Source organism: Gopherus evgoodei, chromosome 3 (genome assembly GCF_007399415.2).
Source record: "Gopherus evgoodei ecotype Sinaloan lineage chromosome 3, rGopEvg1_v1.p, whole genome shotgun sequence".
NCBI lineage: Eukaryota > Metazoa > Chordata > Testudines > Testudinidae > Gopherus > Gopherus evgoodei.
The window spans coordinates 171,737,251-171,759,472 of NC_044324.1; the positions used below are offsets into that span (position 1 = coordinate 171,737,251).

At 45.6% G+C, this 22,222-nt stretch overlaps 1 protein-coding gene across 1 annotated transcript in view; it reads right to left on the minus strand.

Moving 5' to 3' along the window:
- The window catches only part of DNAH14 (dynein axonemal heavy chain 14), a 496,436-nt gene that overhangs the window by 359,270 nt on the left and 114,944 nt on the right, over positions 1-22,222 (minus strand). The window contains 3 exon segments of the mRNA XM_030558364.1: positions 42-235; positions 266-441; positions 4,225-4,563. Coding sequence (XP_030414224.1) covers positions 42-235; positions 266-441; positions 4,225-4,563 — 709 coding nt within the window.

Consider the following 22,222-nt stretch of genomic DNA (forward strand, 5'->3'; position numbering starts at 1 on the left):
GGCTATAAGCCTCAAACAACTAGCGATTTTAATATTTTTACCTTTTTCTAGAATCTGTATTGTCTGCATAAATCTGCTAACATCCTTTTGTATTAAATCTACATCAACGTTCTCAAAAAGTGTATGTTTCCACCTAAAAGAAAGCTTCCCCCATTCCTCTAGTAAGTCCCACAAGAGTTTTCGCAAAGATAATTCACTTTCAATTACAGAGAGCTCTTTATTCACTCTCCGAGAACTTGAGTCTCCAACTTGACTCTTCTGTGACATCCTTTCCAATGATAATGACCTCATGTCAGCAATGGAACTGTCAAAGAGATCCTGGTAATTTGCATAACTTCTGGATTTGTTAGAAATAACTGCAGCTTCTTCCACAAGACTTTGGATCATCTCTTTAGCTGTCTTAGGCAATGTTTTGCTAAGGAGGAGAACTGGATTTCTCACCTATGTGACATAAAAATGTGTTAAAATGTGTTCTAAGAATGTCAAAGTACAGAGCCTAATATTAGTAACCAATTACAGTACTCATATAAAACTTTTTAAATATTTGCAAAATCAAATATCTGAAAAAGCATTCAATTCTTTATGAATTTCTACCTTTTACCACATCATTTAGTTATTGTTTGTTCTGCTGCATGCACATGCAATCTATCAAAAATCTACACTTACTAGAGGAAGAAAGCAGTATATGTAAGTCTTATATTTATTTATTTATTTTTATTATTCTGACATTATGCCAGAAAGGGTTAAGCAACTAGCAGGCTAATTGACCCAAATTCAACATTTAGAGACATATTAGAAGATAATGATTGTCACAATATATGTAAACACACAAAACCACAAAGTTCCTCCTCTACCTTGGTGGGTCCTGCGCTTATTGGCAGATTTGCTCATCTCACAGATTTACCCTGAGGCTCAGGAAACAGCCCAGAGACCTTCCACAGTCCAGGTCAATTCCTCCTGTGTTTGATCAGGAGTTGGGAGGTTTGGGGGGAACCCAGGCCCGCCCTCTACTCCGGATTCCAATTGCAGCTGTCTAGAGTGCCTCCTGGTACAGTTGTATGACAGCTACAACTCCCTGGGCTACTTCCCCATGGCCTCCTCCCAACACCTTCTTTGTCCTCACCGCCGGACCTTCCTCCTGATGTCTGATAACGCTTGTACTTCTCAGTCCTCCAGCAGTATGCCTACTCACTCTCAGCTTCTTGCACACCTCTTGCTCCCAGTTCCTCGCACACACTTCCTCTCCTCTGGCCTGACTGGAGTGAGCCCTTTTATAGCATCAAAGGGGCCTTAATTAGAGTCAGGTGCTTAACTGGCTCACCTGACTCTTAGCAGGTTAATTTGAATCAGGTGTTCTCATTAGCCTGGAGCAGCCCCTGCTCTGGTCACTCAGGGGACAGAAAACTGCTTATCCAGTGGCCAGTATATCTCCCTTCGACTACTCTGCTGTTCCCAACTGGCATGAGTCTATTACAACATATTGTTAGAGGCTGACAATATAACTGCCCTTCCCCTCTATAGGCGGTATTCTGTTAATCCAGAGATGAAAAGGAGATGTTAACATTTAGATGAACTGTGAATGTAGTAATATCACTGTCTTAATTTCTCTTTGAACTATGTAGTAAACTACCTGTAAATGGCAGATGGGCAGTTGCTATATGTTAATCCATGTAGCTAATTACGGTGCTGGTTAGGAAACAGGAAGTCTACTTCAAAGCTATGATAATTGCCTATTGTTCACCGAAGGACAGCACTCTGTCAAGAAGCTACTAGACAACTATAAAAAGAACTCTAGAGCCCTGATCCTGTCATCTCAGATATGCTTAAGCTCCAGTAGGGGAAGTTTGAGTCGCAAGATAGAGGTCTCCAGTCCCTTCTAGATCACCCTGATATTGAACATTGGACTGTAACCTATGGACTAATTCTGAAAGAACTCTTTGCCAACTTTAAAGGTCACCATCTCTACTATGAAACTGGCCGAAGAACTCTCTACTCATATCTGTATGCATAATGATCTTTTAACCAATACCCTCTCTACTTTTTAAATAAATTTTAGTTTAGTTAATAAGAACTGGCTGTAAAAATGTATTTGGGTAAGAGCTAAGATATTCATTAATCTGGTGGGTAATGTGTCTGATCCTTTCGGATTGGTGTAATTTTTTACATGACGAACAAGATTTTCAGTGATCCTAATCATATTTGACTTTGCTGTCTGGGAGTCCAAAGCTGTGTTGCTTTAAGGGAGCTGTGTTTTGGTTTCTGGGTAACCAGTAAGGTATTATAGCATTTTTGTTGCTGGTTTGGTGATTTTAAGTATCAGAATACCCACCAGTTTGGGAGATTGTCTGCTCCATTTTTGGGAGTTTGCCCTAATTCAGCAACCTCAGCATGATCCCCCTGGCATCCCGGTCAGAATTATTAATGACTTTTTTATGCATTAGTATTGCACTAGCTGTGTTCAGCGCATGGGCAACTCAACCAGTATGTTATGTTCAGAGAGAAAACATTTTAAGAAATTTGGTTGAAATTTTGAACCAACATTTCTTGTGTGCACATCCATATCACTTTAAGTGCATGCATAGTGTGCATCATTAACTAGTTTATTTTTCAGATGTTTCTATTTTCCAAAAAAGAAGTTAGTGACAATAATTGAAAACGTTAGTTGTATCTCTATATTTCCATAATGTTTTGAACCCAATTCAGCAAAACACTTCAGCATGTGCTTAACTTTAAGCATGTTTTAAGTCCAACCTGATTCAGCAAAGTACTTAAGCACACGTTAAAGCTCCATTAAATGTCTATTAACATCCACTTATGCCTTGATGTCTATAAAATACTTGACTATTCTTAGGCAGCTGCTGTGCTGTGACCAATGTTTAACATGCTAATAATAGGATAAGATAGGTTTAAAATTAAAAATGATCTGGACAAACTGGAGAAATGGTCTGAAGTAAATAGGATGAAATTCAATAAGGACAAATGCAAAATACTCCACTTAGGATGGAACAATCAGTTGCACACATACAAAATGGGAAATGACTGCCTAGGAAGGAGTACTGTGGAAAAGGATATGGGGGTCATAGTGGATCACAAGCTAAATATGAGTTAACAGTGAAACACTGTTGCAAAAAAAAACAACAACCCAACCCCCTTCCCACATAATTCTAGGATGTATTAGCAGGAGTATTGTAAGCCAGACGCTAGATGTAATTCTTCTGCTCTACTCCACGCTGATTAGGCCTCAACTGGAGTATTGTGTCCAGTTCTGGGCATCACATTTCAGAAAAGATGTGGACAAACTGGAGAAAGTCCAGAGAAGAGCAACAAAAATTATTAAAGGTCTAGAAAACATGACCTATGAGGGAAGATTGAAAAAATTGGGTTTTTTTAGTTTGAAGAAGAGAAGACTGAGAGGGGACATGACAGCAGTTTTCAACTACATAAAAGGCTGTTACAAGGAGGAGGGAGAAAAATTGTTCTTCTTAACCGCTGAGAATAGGAAAGAAGCAATGAGCTTAAATTGCAGCAAGGGCGGTTTAGGTTAGACATTAGGAAAAACTTTTTAATTGTCAGAGTGGTTAAGCACTGGAATAAATTGCCTAGGGAGGCTGTGGAATCTCCATCATTGGGGATTTTAAAGAGCAGGTTGGACAAACACCTGTCAGGGATGGTTTATATAATATTTAGTCATGCCTTGAGAGCAGGGGACTGGACTAGATGACCTCTCGAGGTCCCTTCCAGTTCTATGATTGTATCTCATTGTCAACTTGGACTTCCATTAGCTGTCCATCCTAGTCTGTCTTAAAGACTGTATATGTACAGATTGTATATGTTCTTTTGGCCAAGAACAGTCTTTTTGTTTGTACAGCACTTAGCAAAACGGGGACCTGGGTTCTGGGTGGTACTGCAATACAAATAAACATAGTAAATGGGACTTAAGGATATGCCTAAGTGCTTTATTGAACTGGGGCATTTATGAATATTACATAATTATCCTCATAATACCTCTGTCAGCTACATAAGTATTATTACCCACACATTGCATATGGGGAAAATGAGATATAGATATAGTATTAAGCGATTTGCCCAAGGCCACAATATGAGCCAGAGTGACAGTTAGGATCAGAATGCTTGAGTTCCTGGTTCTTGAACTCATTTTTAATCCGTTAGACCAGATTGACTCTAAAGATGAAAAGATGTTTTCTTAACAGAGCCGTAACTTACTTTGTTCTTAAAGTTCCTAAGTTCAAACTGTAGGTTGCCAAAATAACCATCCAAATCTGCACTGAATTTTATAATATTGTCATTTTTTTCTTTTTCACAAATAAGGATACTTGATTTAAGATCATGCAGACTGCGAGTAAGGGTCTGAAATAAAGCAAACTGTTCAACTGGAATAAAGTCATAGGCTCTCGCAATACAATACAATTGGGAAAGAGTGTTATACTGAGTTTCTAGCCCTGGCAACTCTGAGGAAATTTGACTCAAAAAAGTCAAGTGCTCAATAAATTCTTCCACTGTTGTGAGATCTTTGTCCAGCTTTCTAAGTGCTGAATGGATAGCCTAAAATAAATGAAACATCAATCATTATATTGTTCAAACACACACTTTTAAATTATTTATATTGTTATATTTTTCTCTGTTTTATCATCAAATTAATCAGAGACGAGCCAGGAACAATGCAGTTAAAAAAAATCAAAATGAAGTATAAGAGCTGGAGATAAAAGGCTGGATTTTCATTTACACTAAGGCTATGTCTAAGGATGTGATGCCCAGCTTGTATACACATACTCCCATTAGCTCTCATCTGAGCTAGCACACTCAAAATGGTAGTGTACAGACGGTAGCATAGCTGCCTCAGTACAAACCTGTCTGAACCCTGATGGGTATGTACTTGGGGCAGCAAGCTCAGGCCACTGCTGCCACAGCCCATACTACTGCACATACACTATTTTGAGTGTGCTAGTGCTGATGAGAATTAACGCAAGCATGTGTACAAAAGCTGGGAATCCTGGCCCTAGCTCGTAGTGTGGTGAGACTCTTTCACACCTTTTCAACAGTGTAAAGTGACATACTCTAAAGCTTCATACCTTTTTATAAAATGCTGCCACTAAAAAGAACATTTACATACACTACAGGTAATCAGTTATTTGAGATGTGTTGTATCCACGTATTCCACCTGTGATATGCACAGGCCCCATGTATGTAAGACCAGAGTTTTCTGAGCAGTAGTGTCCTTTGGGGGCTGTGGCTATGCTCTATGCATTCTCCAATGTGACATAGCCAAGGGCTTAAAGTGCAGGGCATCCATAACCACTTCCCAGTTCCTTCACTAACACAGTCTCCAAATTAGCGAGAACTCTACAATAGTGGGAAAAGATGGTTGGGAGTGGCACAGATGTACAGAAAGCATATCAAAGAACCAGTTACTACTTATTATAGGCTAAGTAATTGTTCTTTCCTCTTCGAGTGAACATCCACAAGTATTCCACTTCTATTGACTCACAAGAATAACTCGTGTCCTGAGGTGGGTGCTCAGAATCCTGGATGATGACTACAGGAAAGCTCTGTCACAGTGGGCATCAGGTCTGGGGCTTTCTGCCAAGGAGTCATGCTGAGTGGAGGTGTGAACTGAACTCCAGGTATGAGCTTTGCAATCTCTGAAATTGTGACATGTCAAAGAGATGCAGCAGAGGCAGCCTGGGCTCTGATGGAATGAGCCCTAACTTGCTCAGGTGGCTCTAAATGGACCAGCTCCTAGCATTAACATAGTTGAAGACTAGTTTTGACAATCTTTGAGTGGACATAGGTTGTCCCTTCATTCTATCAGCAAACGCTAGAAACAGTCAAGATTCCCTGAATAGCTATCTTCTCTCTCTAAATAGTGAGATATTTGAAAATGTCAAAGGGATTAAGTTTCAGTAGTGTGAGGCTTGAGGAAGAAGATAGGTAGGTGAATCATCTGATTAAGATGCAAATCAGAAACCACATTAGGTAAGAAGCTTGAGTGAAGTCTCAGTCACTTTGTCCTTGTGAAGTACTATGCAGGGAAGTCCTGCCATAAGGGTCTGAATATCCCCTATTCTTCTAGCCAAGGTAATGCTACTAAAAAGGCAGTCTTCATAGACAGGTAATACAAAAAGGAAGTTAACTCACCTTCTGCAGTAATTATGGTTCTTTGAGATGTGTGTCCCTGTGGGTGCGCTTGCACCCCTGCACTGCTGATCGGAGAACTTCAATAGCAGTGTCCAGGAGGCCAGCACGTGCACCCTCCCTCCCTCATGGTCTGCCTCAAGGTTACCTAGCAGTGCATGGGTGAACCTCCCCTCAGTTCCTTCTCTACTGCAGAGCCTATTAGGGAGAACTCCAAAGTAGAGGGGAGGAGAAGGACAGGTTATGGAGCACCCATAGGGACACACATCTCAAAGAACCATGATTACTGCACAAGGTAACTTATTCTTTGAGTAGTGTCCCTATGGGTTATTAGCTGTAGGTAACTTCACAGCAGTATTCCTCATGGAGGGTTGAGACTTTGAAGTGGAGTCTGTTACTACAGAGAGTGCTGAGAAGCTGAAGATGGCATCAGAAACCGAATCTCCAGTAATCACATAATGCTCTGCAGAAGTGTGGGCAGAAGCCCAAGTCACTGCTCTGCAGATTGCTGAGATAAGGACATCTTTAAGGAATGCAATCGAGGTAGAAACTGACCTTCTGGAGTGTGTATGAACTCTGTGCAGCGGCAGTACGTTGTATCCTTCATAACAGAGATTAATGCAACTCGCGACCCATTTGGATACTCTGAGTCAATATCACAGAGTCCTTGGATCTTTCTGCAAACCAAAGAAAGAGCTTAGGGGATTTCCTAAAGCCCTTAGTTCTGTCCAAGTAGAATGCTAGTGCTCTTCTAACATCTAGCATATGCAGAATCACCTCCCTGTTGTCATGGTGTGGTTTTGGGGATAAACAGGGGGATGGATCTGTTGATTCATATGGAAACTGGAGGCAACTTTAGGGAGAAACTTGGGATGCAGCCTCAGAGTTACTTTGTCTTTAAAAGAAACCAAGTATGGTGGGCATGCCACTAGGGCCATTATTTCTTCTATGCACCCCGCTGAGGTGATGGCCATTAGAAATGGTGTCTTCATGGACGTGTGTAAAAGAGAGAGCAGGTTGCCATGGGTTCAAAGGGAAGTCTAGTCAAAGCTCTAAAAACTAAGGTAAGGTCCCAGGTTGGAATGGGTGGTCTCACATTTGGGAAGAGATTCCCAATGCTCTTAAGGAACATACACATCAGTGCGTGAGCGAACACCAAGTATCCATCTAACAGTGGAAAGCCGTTATAACAGCAAGATGTACCTTAAGGGAGCTGAGTGAGAGTTTTTACATCTTGAGGTCTAAAATGTAGTCTAAAATCAGAGGGAGAGAAAACAAGGCTGGGTCTGTGTGCTTAGAATGACACCAAACTTGGAATCATTTCCATTTTTTGTAGGTAAGTACGTCAAGTGGTCAGCTTTTGGCTGTGCAGCAACATATCTTTCACCTCGTCAGGGCATTCCACCTCTAAAACTTGGAACCAATAAGGAGCCAACCCTGAAGGCGGAAGACCTGAAGGTTGAGATGAAGGATCAGCCTCTCACTTTGAGAGAGCAGGAGGGGAATGGGCCTAAGACAAACCTGAGGACATATTGCCATCTGTGTCAGGTAAGGGAACCAGACTTGACTTGGCCAGGAGGGGCAATTAGAATAACTCATTTTGTCTTGCTGAATTTTCAACAGAACCTTCAACAGATGAGGAAATGAGAGAAAGGCATACAAGAGGTCCCTGTCTTGGAAGGATGAGAGCATCTCCAAGTGAATGTTTCCCCAGGTCAGGCCTGGAGCAGTAACGAGGACATTTCTTGTTCTGGTAAATAGTGGAGAGCTCTATAGTCAGGGTTCTACAAACGCTAATATGTCTTGTAGCACCTCTGAGTTCAGTTCCCATTAATGGTCATGAGAAGAGTTCTGATTAAGACTGTTAGTTGTCATGTTCTGTATCCCCATTAGACAAATAGCGGAGACAAGCACATTGTGACAGTTGCACCAATTCCAAAGTTTGAGTGCTTCCATGAAGAGGGAGTTAGATCTGGTGCTCACTAGTGATTTATGTAAAACATACAGGTCATATTGTCCATCATGACCTTTGTGTAGGCGTTCTTGATGAAAGGCAGAAAGCGTGCACACACGTTCCAGATGGCCCTTAGCTCCAAAACACTGCTATGGAGGGTTGCTTCTGTGGAAGACCACTTGCCCTGAACTTTGCAGTTGTGTAGGTGAGCTCCCCAGCTTATTAGGAAGGCATCTATTATTAGAGTCAGTGTCAGTTGCATGAATGGAACACTTGCTTGGACATTGGATGGGTCTGTCCAACAGTTCAAGGAGTGCTTTACTGTGGAGGTTAGTGATAGTTTGTTTAGTCTGTTCTTGTTTGGGGAATAGACAGAAGTGATCGACATCCGAAGACATCTCATGAACATCCAGGTGTCTGGGGTGTTGAAAGTGCATGCTGCCATATGACCTAGCAGTTGCAAGCATTTCCAGGTCAATGTTTGAGGACTGGACTGGACTGGACTGGACTGGACTGGACTATCTCTTTGAGACTCGTAAGGGTGGTGAGTCTGTGCAGTGGGAGGAACGCTCCTGTTTGTACTGCATTGACGCCAGCACTGATCAACTCCAGTCGCTGTACTGAGGTCAGTGTTGATTTCTGTAAACTGAGCTGTAGACCCAGTTAAACAAATGTGTGCCTGGTCATCTGGGTGGTTTGTACAGCATTCTGAAATGAGGGAGCCCTGAGGCAGCATTTGCTTAGCTATGGATCACAATGCTGAATGTTCGCTGGTGCACCACTACGATGGAGAGAACCTTGAAAGATACCCTGTGTGCAGAGGAGAAGCAGAATGGGAGCACCCTGTACTGATAATGGTCCTGCCCGAAGTAAACCATAATAATCTCCTGTGTAGTGGTCATATCAGGATGTGGAAGTAGGAATCTTGTAGATCGTGGAATAAAAACCAGTCTCCTTGCTCTAGAGCTGGAATAATGGCTGCTAGAATGACCATCTAGAACTTTTGCACCTTCACATATTTGTTTAATGCCCTTAGATCTACAACGGGCTTACACCCTCCCTTTGCCTTGGGAATCAGGAAATAATGGGAGTAAAATCCCTTTACCATGAGATGCACTGGGACTGGTTCTATGGCCCTTAGGCATAAGAGATGATCTGTTTCCTGGTGAAGCAGGTTCTCATCAGAAGTGTGCCCGAAGAGGGGAGGGGAAGGAGAGTGGGACTGGGGGAGGGATGTGAACTGAATGGTGTAACCCTTTGAAATAATCTCCAAGACCCACCCGTCAGACGTGATCTCCCAACTGCTGTGAAAGAGAGCCAGTGACTTCTGAAGGGGTGTGACCGAGTAGATGGCAGCTCATGTTGTGAGGTATAGTTGTTCAGACCCTCAATCAACCTGTCAAAAGTGTTTAGAAGAGGTGGTCTGAGAGGTCACTGGTTGAGGTGTTGACTGCTTCTGAACCCCGAGCCTCTTACATTGCAGCTCATAATAGCGTTGGGACTGTGGGTACTGAGGAAGTCGTGACCTGTCCTGTGGCTGAGCGCTACATCTTCCCTTCTGTACCTTCCATTCCCGTGTACTAGATTCTTTGGGAGGGTAATGTGGCCTAGGAATCCTTCAAGGTGTGGAGAGAAGAGTCTCTCTTCTCTGCGAAGAGCTCAGGCCCTTCAAACAGGGGATCTTTCATCATCATCATCTGCAGCTCTTTGGGCAACCCTGAAAAGTGTTGCCAAGAAGCCTGCAGTGGAGATTGAGCGGATCGCTGTATCAGCAGCGTCCAGTGCTGTCTACTAACTGACCCTGTCTGACAATGGCCTGAAACAGCTCCTTTTGTGTGTCTGGTAAATGTTCCAGAAAAAATGTACTGAGTTTCCCATAATTAATAAAATTATATTTGGGCATCACAGCTTGGTATTTCATGACTCTAAACTACAATGTTGCAGACCAATATGCCTTCCTGCCAAAGTGACCTAGCCTTTTCCAATCCTGATTGTATGAGGTCAACTTGCCATGATGTTGCTTGCCTCATGTATTAACCGCATCTACTATGATGGAGTTGGGTTGCAGATGTTGAAATAGGAAGTCTACCTCTTTGGGAGGGATGTAGTATTTTTCAGGTCTCAAAATCATCACCTAGTGACTGGGGGGAGGTTTTACAGCCTCATCTGGTGGAAATGGGGAGAAGTTAGCTGGGAGGAGTAGCTTCCCCTTTAAGCCCTTCTTCTTCTTGTGCAAAAGCTTCTTCCTCCCCGGCTCAGGGGCTCTGGACAGCAAGGCTGTAAGAAACTGTCTGGTGGACTCTCTCTCTCTCTCTCAGAGATACTGGATGGCCGTGATGTGTAAGTCACCCAAGATCCCAATATCACCATTGTGGGGGAAGGGTATTAGGTGATGGGGTTGCCCCAGTGAGCCCATACCATGATCATGTGTTGGCTCAATGGAACTGAGGAGAGCCTTGTATTGTGACAGCAGACCACAATGAGAGACCAGGAAAATGACATCCTCCTTGTCACTGGGTAAGGGTGGCGCTGACCAGGCTATTAGTGGTACATGGCCTGATACAGAGGACAATTTCAGGTGCCAGGATGTGCTCAGTACCAGGGCCCCAGTACCGACTAATGGAGACTATGGTTCTTTCCCAACCGTCAGGTCTGTAGGGTACCAGAACTCTTGCGGTACTGTGGGCTCATTATCTCAGTGTGTCTGTTATCGGTACTGATGGCTGAGATGGTGCAGAGCGTTCCCTAGATGGGAGCTTTCTCACACCTAGTACTGAAGGTTTACTTGGTGCCTCTCTTTTAGAGATGGTACAGTAACTGTCTTTGTCCTTAAAGGGTGGCACCGCTGCCTCAGAACCTGACTCCTGGTGTCTCTAGGCAGTGCAGCTGAGCTCACGGCAGAGAAACCCTGATACTTCTGGTTACTATTAGTATCGATGTGGCTGCAACGGGGAACACCTCTGACTGCCCAACAACTCCGTTTGGGGGCTTGGAGCCCTTTTTCTCAAGCCTTTATAGGGAGAATCTGCTGGTCTTCTCTGTGACTCTATTCCTTTGACATTGAAAGCTCTGGGTATGATCCAGGGTCTACACCGGAGTCCCGTGGAGGCTGAAGTGTCTTTTCCATAAGGAGGCATTTTGACTTCGGCTCCCAGTTTTTGCAAGACCTTGGCTTTAGCTGGTTGCAGAGGGAACACTTCTGCACTGGACACAGTGAGAGTGTCTGTCCATTACAGGAATTGACTCTTTGCAGGAGAGGCACCTCTTGAAGCTCAGCTGAGCATGCCCCTGGAGGAAGGGCTATCACCCTCTAGCAGTGAGGAATGCAGAAGAAAGTTATTTCTCCCTCCTTTTTTTTTTTTTTCTTTCTTTTTTTTTTAAACTGAAAGAATTTAGAGAGAGTCTTATAGGCCAGGTCCACACTACAGCGTTAAATCAATTTAAACAGTGTTAAATCGATTTAACGCTGTACCCGTCCACACTACAAGGCACTTAAAATCAATTTTAAGGGGTCTTAAAATCTATTTCTGTACTCCAGCTAAACGAAAGGAGTAACCCTAAAATCGATTTTACAAAATCGATTTAGGGCTAGTGTGGACGGAAATCGAAGTTAATGGCCTCCGGGAGGTATCCCACAGTGCACCAGTGGCCGCTCTGGACAGGTAAAAGAACTCTACTGCACTGGCCAGGTACACAGGAAAAGCCCCGGGAACTTTTGAATTGCATTTCCTATTTGGCCAGCGTGGAGCTCTCAGCAGCACAGGTAACAATGCAGTCTCCTGAGAATAGGAAAAGAGCTCCAGCGTGGAACGCACAGGAGTTATTGGATCTGATCGCTGTATGGGGAGAAGATTCTGTGCTATCAGAACTGCGTTCCAGTAGACGAAATGAGAAAACTTTTGAAAAGATTTCTAATGCCATGAGGCAGAGAGGCCATAGCAGGGACTCGGTGCAGTGCAGAGTTAAAGTGAAGGAGCCCAGACAAGCGTACCAGAAAACCAAAGCAGCAAATGGCAGATCTGGATCTGGGCCAAAAACATGCCGCTTCTACGCGGAGCTGCATGCAATTTTAGGTGGTTGCGCCACGACAAGCCCCCCCTTGTCTGTGGATTCAGAGGTTGGGGTAGTAATCTCAGCCATTGCTGATGATTCTGCGGACGGCGAAGATGTGGAGGAGGAAGAGGAGGACGAGATGGCAGAGAGCACACAGCACTGCATTCTCCCCAACAGCCAGGAGCTTTTCCTCACCCAGACAGAACTACCCTCGCAGCCCTCCCAAGCCACTAGCCCAGACAATGAAGCCATGGAAGCGACCTCTGGTGAGTGTACTTTTTAAAATAAAAAACGTAGTTTAAAAGCAAGCGTTTTTTAATTATTGATTTGCCATGAGGGCTTGCATGCATTAGCTGGCATTAAAGTTACTGCAAAAATCTGTTAACATGTCTGGGGATGGAACGGAAATCCTCCAGGGACATCTCTATGAAGCACTCCTGTAGGTACCCCAAAAGCCTTTTCAGAAGGTTTCTGGGCAGGGCAGCCTTATTCCGTCCACCATGGTACGAAACTTTACCACGCCATGCCTGGAGCACGTAATTGGGTATCATTGCATGACAAAGCCTAGCTGCGTATGGTCCCGGGGATTGCTGGCATTCAAGAAGCATAATTTCTTTTTCTCTGTCTGTAATCTTCAGGAGAGTGATATCGTTCATGGTCACCTGAATAAAAAGTTATGTAGTTTATTAAGGGGACAGAGATGACCATTCCTTCCTTGCTCCTTTCCTGCGCCTTTAAAAAAATCCTTCCCTAGCAGTTAGCCATGGGGGGGGGAGGTAAAAAACAGCCCATTCCTACGGGGAGCTGTCTCTAATGGTGCTGACCTTTTTAGCATTTGGGCAGCAGGAATTTTCGCTGCTAATTGCCAAGGCATAGAGGGGAGAAGGGGGAGGTGGTAAGGTTTCAGTGACCTGCCATTACAGCAGACATGCAGAGTGGGGGGGAAAACCATTCACAATTTTCCACTAGTGCTTAACCTTTCTGATGGCATAAGAAAAGAAGCAAAAGATGTGCTTTTTAGCAGATTGGCTGCCAAGCATGAATGTTACCTGGTAATAGCCAGTGCTACGGGGCAAAGGAAGAGGTTGTACGGTTAACTGCCATTAGATGTATGCCTTACCATGTTTGCCTGCAAGCTGATTTGTAATCCCCGGACCTGCGTCTGTGTTGCTGTCTGACACCACAGCCGCAAGCACTAAATACTAAAAGAATCCAAAGGCGACCTTGTAGTGAAGTGACATGTGCTACGTACGGTGAATAGTGTAGTTCACTGTGAAAGAGTATAACCATTGTTCTGTGAAATGTATCTCTTATGATCCTTCTATCACTCTTTTCCCCCACTCATGCAGCTGCACATTTTTCAAGCCTCCCTATCCCAGTCCGACGGATAGGTCAGATAAGGAGAATAAGGAAGAAGAGGACACGGGAGGAGATGTTCACAGAAATAATGGCAGTAACCCGCAGTGAAAGAGCTCTTCTGGGGGAGTGGAAAGACGTGGTCGCAAAGTACAGGAACACTGCCAGTGAACGTGAGGACAGGAGAGACCAACGTGAGGACAGGAGGGATGCTCGAGATGAGATGTGGTGGCAGGAAGATCAGCGGTGGCGGAATGGAATGCTGGAGCTGCTGCGCGACCAAACTGACATCCTCCGAAGTCTGTTGGAAGAGCTGCGGGGTCACAGAGTGCCACTTCAGCCCATGTTTAATCTCCCTCAGTACTCACCATGTCCCACATCTTCCACACCCAGACGTGTAAGAACGCGTGGGGGAAGGCTTTCTGCACCTGCCCACTCCACCCCCGTGGACAGTCCAACCAAAAGGCTGTTATTACATTGAAATGCCCTTAATGGCCTTTTTCTTCCCTCCTATACTCCTCCCAAACCATTCCTGGGGTACCTTTTTTTTTCTCTTACTCTTCTTATAATGACATGCTATTCAAAGAAAGTGGGAGGGTGGGTTGGTTATAGGGAATGACTTTATTTCCATAAGCAAGCTGTTAGGGAAGGTTGCAGGGTAGGTTGCTTGCAGCAGGAGTCAATACGGGGGAGGGGAGGTTCCAAGGGGAAAGAAACACAGCAGTCACACCGTACCCTGGCCCATGATGAAACTCGTTTTCAAGGCTTCTCTGATGCGCACTGCTTCCTGGTGTGATCTTCTAATTGCCCTGGTGTCTGGCTGTGCGTAATCAGCGGCCAGGTGATTTGCCTCAGCCTCCCACCCCACCATAAAGGTCTCCCCCTTACTCTCACAGAGATTGTGGAGCACACAGCAAGCAGCAATAACAAAGGGGACATTGGTTTGGCTGAGGTCTGAGCGAGTAAGTAAGCTTCTCCAGCGAGCTTTGAGACGCCCAAATGCACATTCTACCACCATTCTGCACTTGCTCAGTCTGTAGTTAAACAACTCCTGACCACTGTCCAGGCTGCCTGTGTATGGCTTCATGAGCCATGGCATCAAGGGGTAGGCTGGGTCCCCCAGGATAACGACAGGCATTTCAACATCCCCAACTGTAATTTTCTGGTCTGGGAAGTAAGTCCCTTGCTGCAGCCATTTAAACAGAGTAGTGCTTCTGAAGACACGAGCGTCATGAACCCTTCCTGGCCATCCCACGTGGATGTTGGTGAAACATCCCTTGTGATCCACCAGTGCTTGCAGCACCATTGAAAAGTACCCCTTGCGGTTTATGTACTGGGTTCCCTGGTGCTCCGGTGCCAAGATAGGGATATGGGTTCCATCTATGGCCCCCTCACAGTTAGGAAATCCCATTGCAGCAAAGCCATCCATTATGACCTGCACGTTTCCCAGAGTCACAACCTTTCGTAGCAGCAGCTTAATGATTGCTTTGGCTACTTGCAGCACAGCAGCCCCCACAGTAGATTTGCCCACTCCAAATTGATTCCCGACTGACCGATAGCTGTCTGGTGTTGCAAGCTTCCAAAGGGCTATTGCCACTCACTTCTCCACTGTGAGGGCTGCTCTCATCCTGGTATTATGGCGTTTCAGGACAGGGGAAAGCAACTCACAAAGTTCAAAGAAAGTGCTCTTACGCATGTGAAAGTTCCGCAGCCACTGCGAATCGTCCCACACCTGCAAAACTATGCGGTCCCACCAGTCTGTGCTTGTTTCCCGGGCCCAAAATCGGCGAGCAATGGGTAGAACCTCCCCCATTACCATCAGGAGCTCCAAAGCGCAGGGGCCCGCGGTTTCGGAGAACTCAGTCTCCAGGTCCTCATCACTCTCGTCGCCGCGCTGCCGTACCTGCAGCCTCGTCTCCTGCATTTGCTGTTCATGGTTCAGCACAGACAGCACGAGAATGCGTGAACTGTTTCCAACGTCCATGATCAAGGTACTGATCAGACCAGGGTCCATGCTTGCTGTAAAATAGCGTTTGCTCACTTCACCCAGTAAAAAACGCGCGAAATGGCTGTCTGCTGCTTTCAGGAAGGGAGGGGGTGAGGCTGTACCCAGAACCACCCACGACAGTGATTTTTGCCCCATCAGGCACTGGGGTAGTAACCCATAATTCCAAGGGTCAGGGAAGACTGCAGGAACTATGGGATAGGAACCCACAGTGCAATGCTCCTGAAATCGATGGACGCCTGGGACCATGGACGCACACCACCGACGTAATGTGCCCTAGTGTGGACGCGTAAAATTGATTTTATAAACCCTGTTTTATAAAATCGATTTTACTAATATCGATTTTAAGCTGTAGTGTGGACGTACCTATAAACGCCCCTAGCAGGAAGGGAGGGAATCCCCCTAGACAGGGTGGGAAATATAAATTAAAGGTCTTTTCTGTCTTTTTATCACAACGGATAAACTGAAAACTCAATGATGAAGTTTTTTCTCCCAAAGAGGTCTAGATGTTTAGTATCCTTGTAAAATGATGCTGACCTTTTCTGTTGCTTACTCTTCTTACTTGCTGCTTGAGAGTGTTTGGAACAGGGTCTGAGAAGAGATAATCTGCCTCTTTAGCTGGTACATATTTTTTCTGCTCTTCCAGATGTAGGGGTAACGGTGGCCAGAATCTGTGACACAGTTTTTTCTGGTTCTCAAACTGCCTCACTGATAAAAAGGGCAACCTTATTCGGAATCGAGCTATGATGGATGTCCAATAATCTCTGAGGAGCCTCCTGCACTTCTAGTGGTATCTGGAGGTGCTTCAGCAGTCCTTTTTGACAGTTTTCAGGAACTGAAACTGAAGCTCAAACCACTGCCTCATTGGGTGAAGATGACAGGACCAGTGGAGCTGGTGTCCCCTTGTTCCAGCTGACTGACTTCATCTGACTGTTGATCCTGTCTAGGAAGCTGAGAAGGATCCTCCTTGGGATAAAATGGCCTTCTGTCACCTTGTGTCATGCTCACTACGTGGTCCCAGAAAGGGATGTCTTGTATACAGATCCCAGGTACTTCAATAGGGACACTGATGTGTTTCAGAGGGGAAGGGAGCAGGAGCCCCTGAGGGAGCATACTTGTATCATATGAGAGTGACAATCACTAACGAGGGAGTGCTGAAACCAATGTCCCCTCTAATTTTTTCCATCCATCTGTGGAATAAATTCTGTTATATGCACTGAGGTAATGTGCGGATGTGCATCACCAGTAGAAATAAAAAACCTAGATATGTTATTTTTTAAAAGTTACCATAGGAATAATTACTCCAGACAGGTCAGATTAGGCATTTTAGAACTCATTACTCAAGAATTAAATTTACGCGTAAGAGAGAAATAAAAATTATGAAACCCATAGACCAGTCAAAAACTAAAATAACACTTTGAAAAAATAAAATTACAGAAAGTATGTGCACTGCAAAAAGTAACAATAATACAAGTGTGTTAGGAGGTGAGTGTGTGTGTGTAAGACACAGTGTGTGAACTGGATGCTGGGAAAGTTTCTGAGAGACACCATGTGCTGTCTCTCTTTAAGGCAATCACAGAAAGCTCTCCTGCTCCTGAGCCCAGTCCTCCCCTTCCCCTGCTCTGCAAAGATGGGGCATGTGGGCGGGGGGAGGTGGAGAGAGAGAGAGTGTGTGTGTGTGTGTGTGTGTGCGTGCATGCACGCTGACTGCCAGGGAAGTCTCTGAGACATTGCACGCAGTCTCTTTAAGGCACTCACTCACAACCCAGAAAGCTTGTTCAGACCTCAGCGGCTCTCCTGCTCTAAGTCCTGAGCCCTGTCTCCTCTCCCCTACTCTGTGGAGATACGGTACAGGGGTAGGGGAAGGAGGACACCTTGATATCAGCACCCCCTTCTCCTCCCCACTCTGCACAGCCAGCAGGATGGTCCTGGAAGCAGCTGCAGGAGCAATATGGCTGCAAAGCAGTGGGGGGAAGGTGTGGTGCCTCCTGCTGGCCTTGGGAATTAGCTCAATTCCAGCTTGGAGCACCCTCTCCTGGCTGGTGGTTCACTTGCCTCAGGCTTCCCATGTTCCTCCTGGACCCCGGTGTCCCTTTACCTTGGGGTTCTGTCCCCAGCAGTAACCCACAGTCTGGATCTCCCCTCCCAAGGGAACTCCTCAACCCTCTATCCCCACCTTGCCTCAGTGGCTACGGCCAATCATCATCTAGCCCCCGCTCACTGGGTCAGACTGCAGTCTGTCATAGCCACTCATCATTGGCAAGGAGGTTGGACCAGCTGCCTCTGCCTATTTCTGGACTGTGCCTCTCCAACCCCAGTACCTGTTTTGGCCTTTTAGTAAGGCCCACAGCCTGGCAATTTACCAGGCTGGAGCTCCCCAGCTCCTCTTGCCTTTCCCCAGCCCTGCTCCATTCCCTGGACCCTGTGCTCCCAGGCAGCCAGGTCCTTCTCCCTCCAAGGCTGGAGAGAGACTGGCTCACAGCCCTTTTATAGGGCCAGCTGTGGTCTGATTGGGGTGTGGCCCAAGCTGTGGCTGCCTTCCCAATCGGCCTACCATATTGGCTCCCCGGAGCAGCCCTTTCCCAGAGCTGTTTTAAACCCCTCAGGGCCGGAGCGAGGTGACCGCCCCGCTACAGGCACCTAAACACACATTGCCAGATGTGTGTGGTTCTGCTAATCAAGTGTGCGCAGCTTAGAGGGAACACAGGCTGAGACATTCCTAGATGCCCATCTGGACTAATGTCCCTTGAACTGAGGGTAATGTGTTTCTATTGGCTATGGATTCAGAAAAGGAATATGAGACCTCTCAATGGCGATGCCGTTGGTTCCCGAGAGGAATGGGTTCTACCTTGATTTGTGAATGGTACTGGGAAGGATTACTGTGCCACTAATGGAACTATTTTGCTACTTGATATTATTGTAAATTCCGCTAGAAAAGCAGGGATTACAATTATGTATAGACCATTAAGTCATCCGGTACTGTACACTGCGACCCTCTCCAGCAGTATGTTTTGGGTGCTCAGGGCAGCCAGCAGAAAAGTAAATCACTGTGGGGCAGGAGGTGGGACTGGGGAAGACCCAGCTGGTGGCTCCTACCCTGCATTGTGCTCAGCTGCTAGGCCCAGCTAGGCTGGGGAGGATGAGACTTCTTCTTCCCCTGCACAGCATCCGAGGCTGTGTCAGACCCACCCTCAGATTTCTCCCCTGGCTGCAGAAAGCTCTGTAAAATCCCCATCCCCAAACCCATTGTGCCTCAGCTGCAGGGGGAGGGATTCCTGTACAGGGAGCCGCCCCTTCATCTGCCCAACCTCCGTGAATTCAGACCCCTTCATTCCCAGACCCTCCAGACAAGCCTCACCTCCCCGCACTCAGAACCCCCACGATGAGCCCCACTCCACCTGCATCACCCTGCGAGCCACCCACACCTGGATCCACATCCCACTGAGCTCCAACCATCTGAACCTGGATTCCCACCCCACTGAGCCCCACTCCCTGAGCATCGGGACCACTCACTGAGCACCCCACACCCAGACTCTGTCTGCCGAGCTCTATCCTCCCACACACAGACCCCCAACCACCTTCACCTGGACCCCCCAACAAGCCCCTGATCATCCAGATCCTCTCCACACCTTGCTCCCCCACTGATCCACCTGCACCCACACTGCCCCATACAGAACCCTCTTAACCCACACCTAGATCCCCCCTACTTAAGCCCCTCCACACTTTGATCCTGCCTTGCTGAGCCTGCCTGCCCACACGGAGGGACAGGGCCCTGGGGTGTTTCTGGGGCAACCCAGGTCCTTGTGCTGTGTCAGGGTTGGGTGCAGCCTCACAGCTGTGTCTGTGTCCCAGAGGGAGCTACACAGTGATCTCTCACTTCTTCTCCCCAGTGACATGCTGGAGCTTCCACATTTACTCAACAAATAAAATTTGCAGAATTTTAAAATTTTTGGTGCAGGAGTATGAAGAGCCATTATCACTCTCCTTATGAGCTCCAGCTATACCTATACCAGCACGTGGAGTCTCAGAACGCTTGGAGACACGGGTCAATGACCTCTTCTTTGAAAAGGACTTGATAGGGGATTTGTCCCTACTCTCTTTCTAGTAATGTTTGCTCTTTTCCTCCTCATTTTTCCTGATGATTCCTGAGTGTTTTAGGGAAGGATGCACAGAGCAATATAAAGCCAAGCTTAATTGGACGAACCTGGACTCCACTGGCCAACATACTGGAGGATTCAGCAGGACAGGATGTGACTCTATTCTCATGGACCTATCAATAAGGGAACACCCTAAGCTGGACTTTTCTGGGATGTGTGGCCTAAGGGCAAAATGATCTACAAATACAGCACTTTGATGGTGGGTCAGTCTCTTTATAGTTAAGTGTCATGGTCATGTGCTAACTGGGTACAGACAGACTGATCACACAGTATTTAAATCCTGAGCATTTTCACATGCTAGGCCCCAGAACATATATGGAGAATTAAGAAAAATGGAGGAGGGGGGAGATAACCTCCTTAAAATTGTTGCTAACTATAACTATCTAATCAACCAACTAACAATACATACACTACTAGTTGGATAACTAACTATATACAACTACAAAGAGAAGCTAAACTCAGACAAGCTATGGACACTAGTGCTCTGTCTCAGACCAAGGGTGGTGAAAAGGAACTGTAGTGGCAGTTGGTCCTGCATAGCCCTTTTTATCCTTGGTATGGTGATAGGTAGGACCCACGCAGAGCCCAATGAACACTGCTAACAAAAACTTCCATTCACAGGTACATGGAGCACATGTACACCCTAAAGCAGAATGCAAACAGGGACAAGCACTCAAAGAAGGAATAAGCTACTTCCATCCATGAAGCAGATCTCTCAGGTGTCCAGGAGGGAGATCATGAATCAGTAATGGTGCTGAGGTCTGTGCCAGAGTACGTAACTTCTTGGCAGAAAAAAGTAACAGAATGTCATCTTCGTCAGTTATCATTAGGTGTCTCAGTACCTTGAGCTGAGGGGGTACCACAAATAAAGGCTCAGGCAGCAAGGTCTCAGGAGGAAGTACAGTCAGTATCAGAGAGTAATAACTGCTCACACTGTGCACCAGTGCCATGGGTAGATTCTTCTGGGTGTGGTCCTTTGTTACCGGGATTTTCAGAGTCAGAAACAATACATTTGTGCGCACGGAGCTCTGATGCTGAGATCTTTGGAGCTGACTCTTTCAGTGCTGAGTGCTTCTGTCCACGATTACTAGTACCAGACTCGTCAGTGGAACCTGGAGACCGAGCAGAAATGTGACGACTGCTTGATGTCAAGGCATCAATGGGACCCATTACGAGCTTTGAACTACCTGCTGAACTGGACTTGCTCAGTGCCAGAGATGCACATCTGTGTCTCCCGTGACCATAGGATTGGTGCTCTTTGAGGCCTCTCTCTTCAGAAGATTGACCTGAGGACACTGAAGAGATACTGGCCATCCCCATTGGAAAAGAGAGGGACTTCCTCAAAATGAAATGATTTCTGAAGCTCAAAGTGAACCACTGACTGACTAGAGTGCTCTCAGAGACTGTACGGTCTGATCAGATAGACTTCTCACGCTCAGGAGTCAATGAAGCCATTGTGAAGCTCTCAACGAGAATGTTTTCAGATGACCCTGGATTTTTGGGTCCTTTTTAGAAAAGGAACAGCATATAGAGTACTCGTGTGGTATATGCACATCCTCCAAACAAAAGAGGCTCTCACACTGTCTATTGTTGATAGAAATGGCTTCCTCACAAGAGGGACAGGTCATAAATCCCAGGGTCTTGGAATTCACCATGTCTAAGGGTCTGATGTCAAGAACAACTGGACTTGACTATAAAGCTAAAAGGTTTTGGGTTTTATGTATATTTTTATTTAATATATATATATAGCCAATGAACTAGAAAGAAAGAAACTAACTACATAAACTACAGCTAACTATGAGAATTAAGTAGCGCTTTGGGCAAAGATACTGCAGATGTTCAGTCTCACAACCACAAATGGAAAGAAGAAACTGGAGAGCAATTTTGCCCACCCCATCCTTTATGCCTAAGCTGTGGGGCGCCCAAGGACACTGATGTTCAAAAATGTTGGCCTCGTGCTGTGCACTATAAATGCAGTATATGTGAACAACCACTTGAAGAACTGGAAGTGTTTTTTATAAAAATAATTTTGAAGATGACACATATCCCCCAAGCCTAGCTTCCTAGAATCTGCAAAGTGTAAAGGGCACAATACATTATAAAGTCCAATATGGATCTTGCTATGCAAAACTCATTTTCCAGGGCATATCTTAGATTATGTGGAATGGTACTAATGAAAGGCGACTGATCCAGATGGATGGATGGATGGATGGATCTGACAACTAGAAAATAAATCATCTTCTTGGAAACTGAGGAAATTTGCTGTGGTAAACAGAGAAATCAAAAAATGTAGAACTCTATGAGACATTTTTAGAGTAGCTTTTAAAAAGAACAATAGTTTAAGGTTTTCCTTCATAAATTGAAAAAATATCATTTTAATTATATAATCTTCTAACGATATCACAGCAACTAAGCAGTATTTGGTTTCATCATATTGCTGATTAACATATGTGTGGAATAATACCATACATCAGGGGTCCCCAATGCGGTGCCCGCGGGTGCCATGGCGTCTGTGGGGGCATCTAAATGCACCCGTGTCCTGGC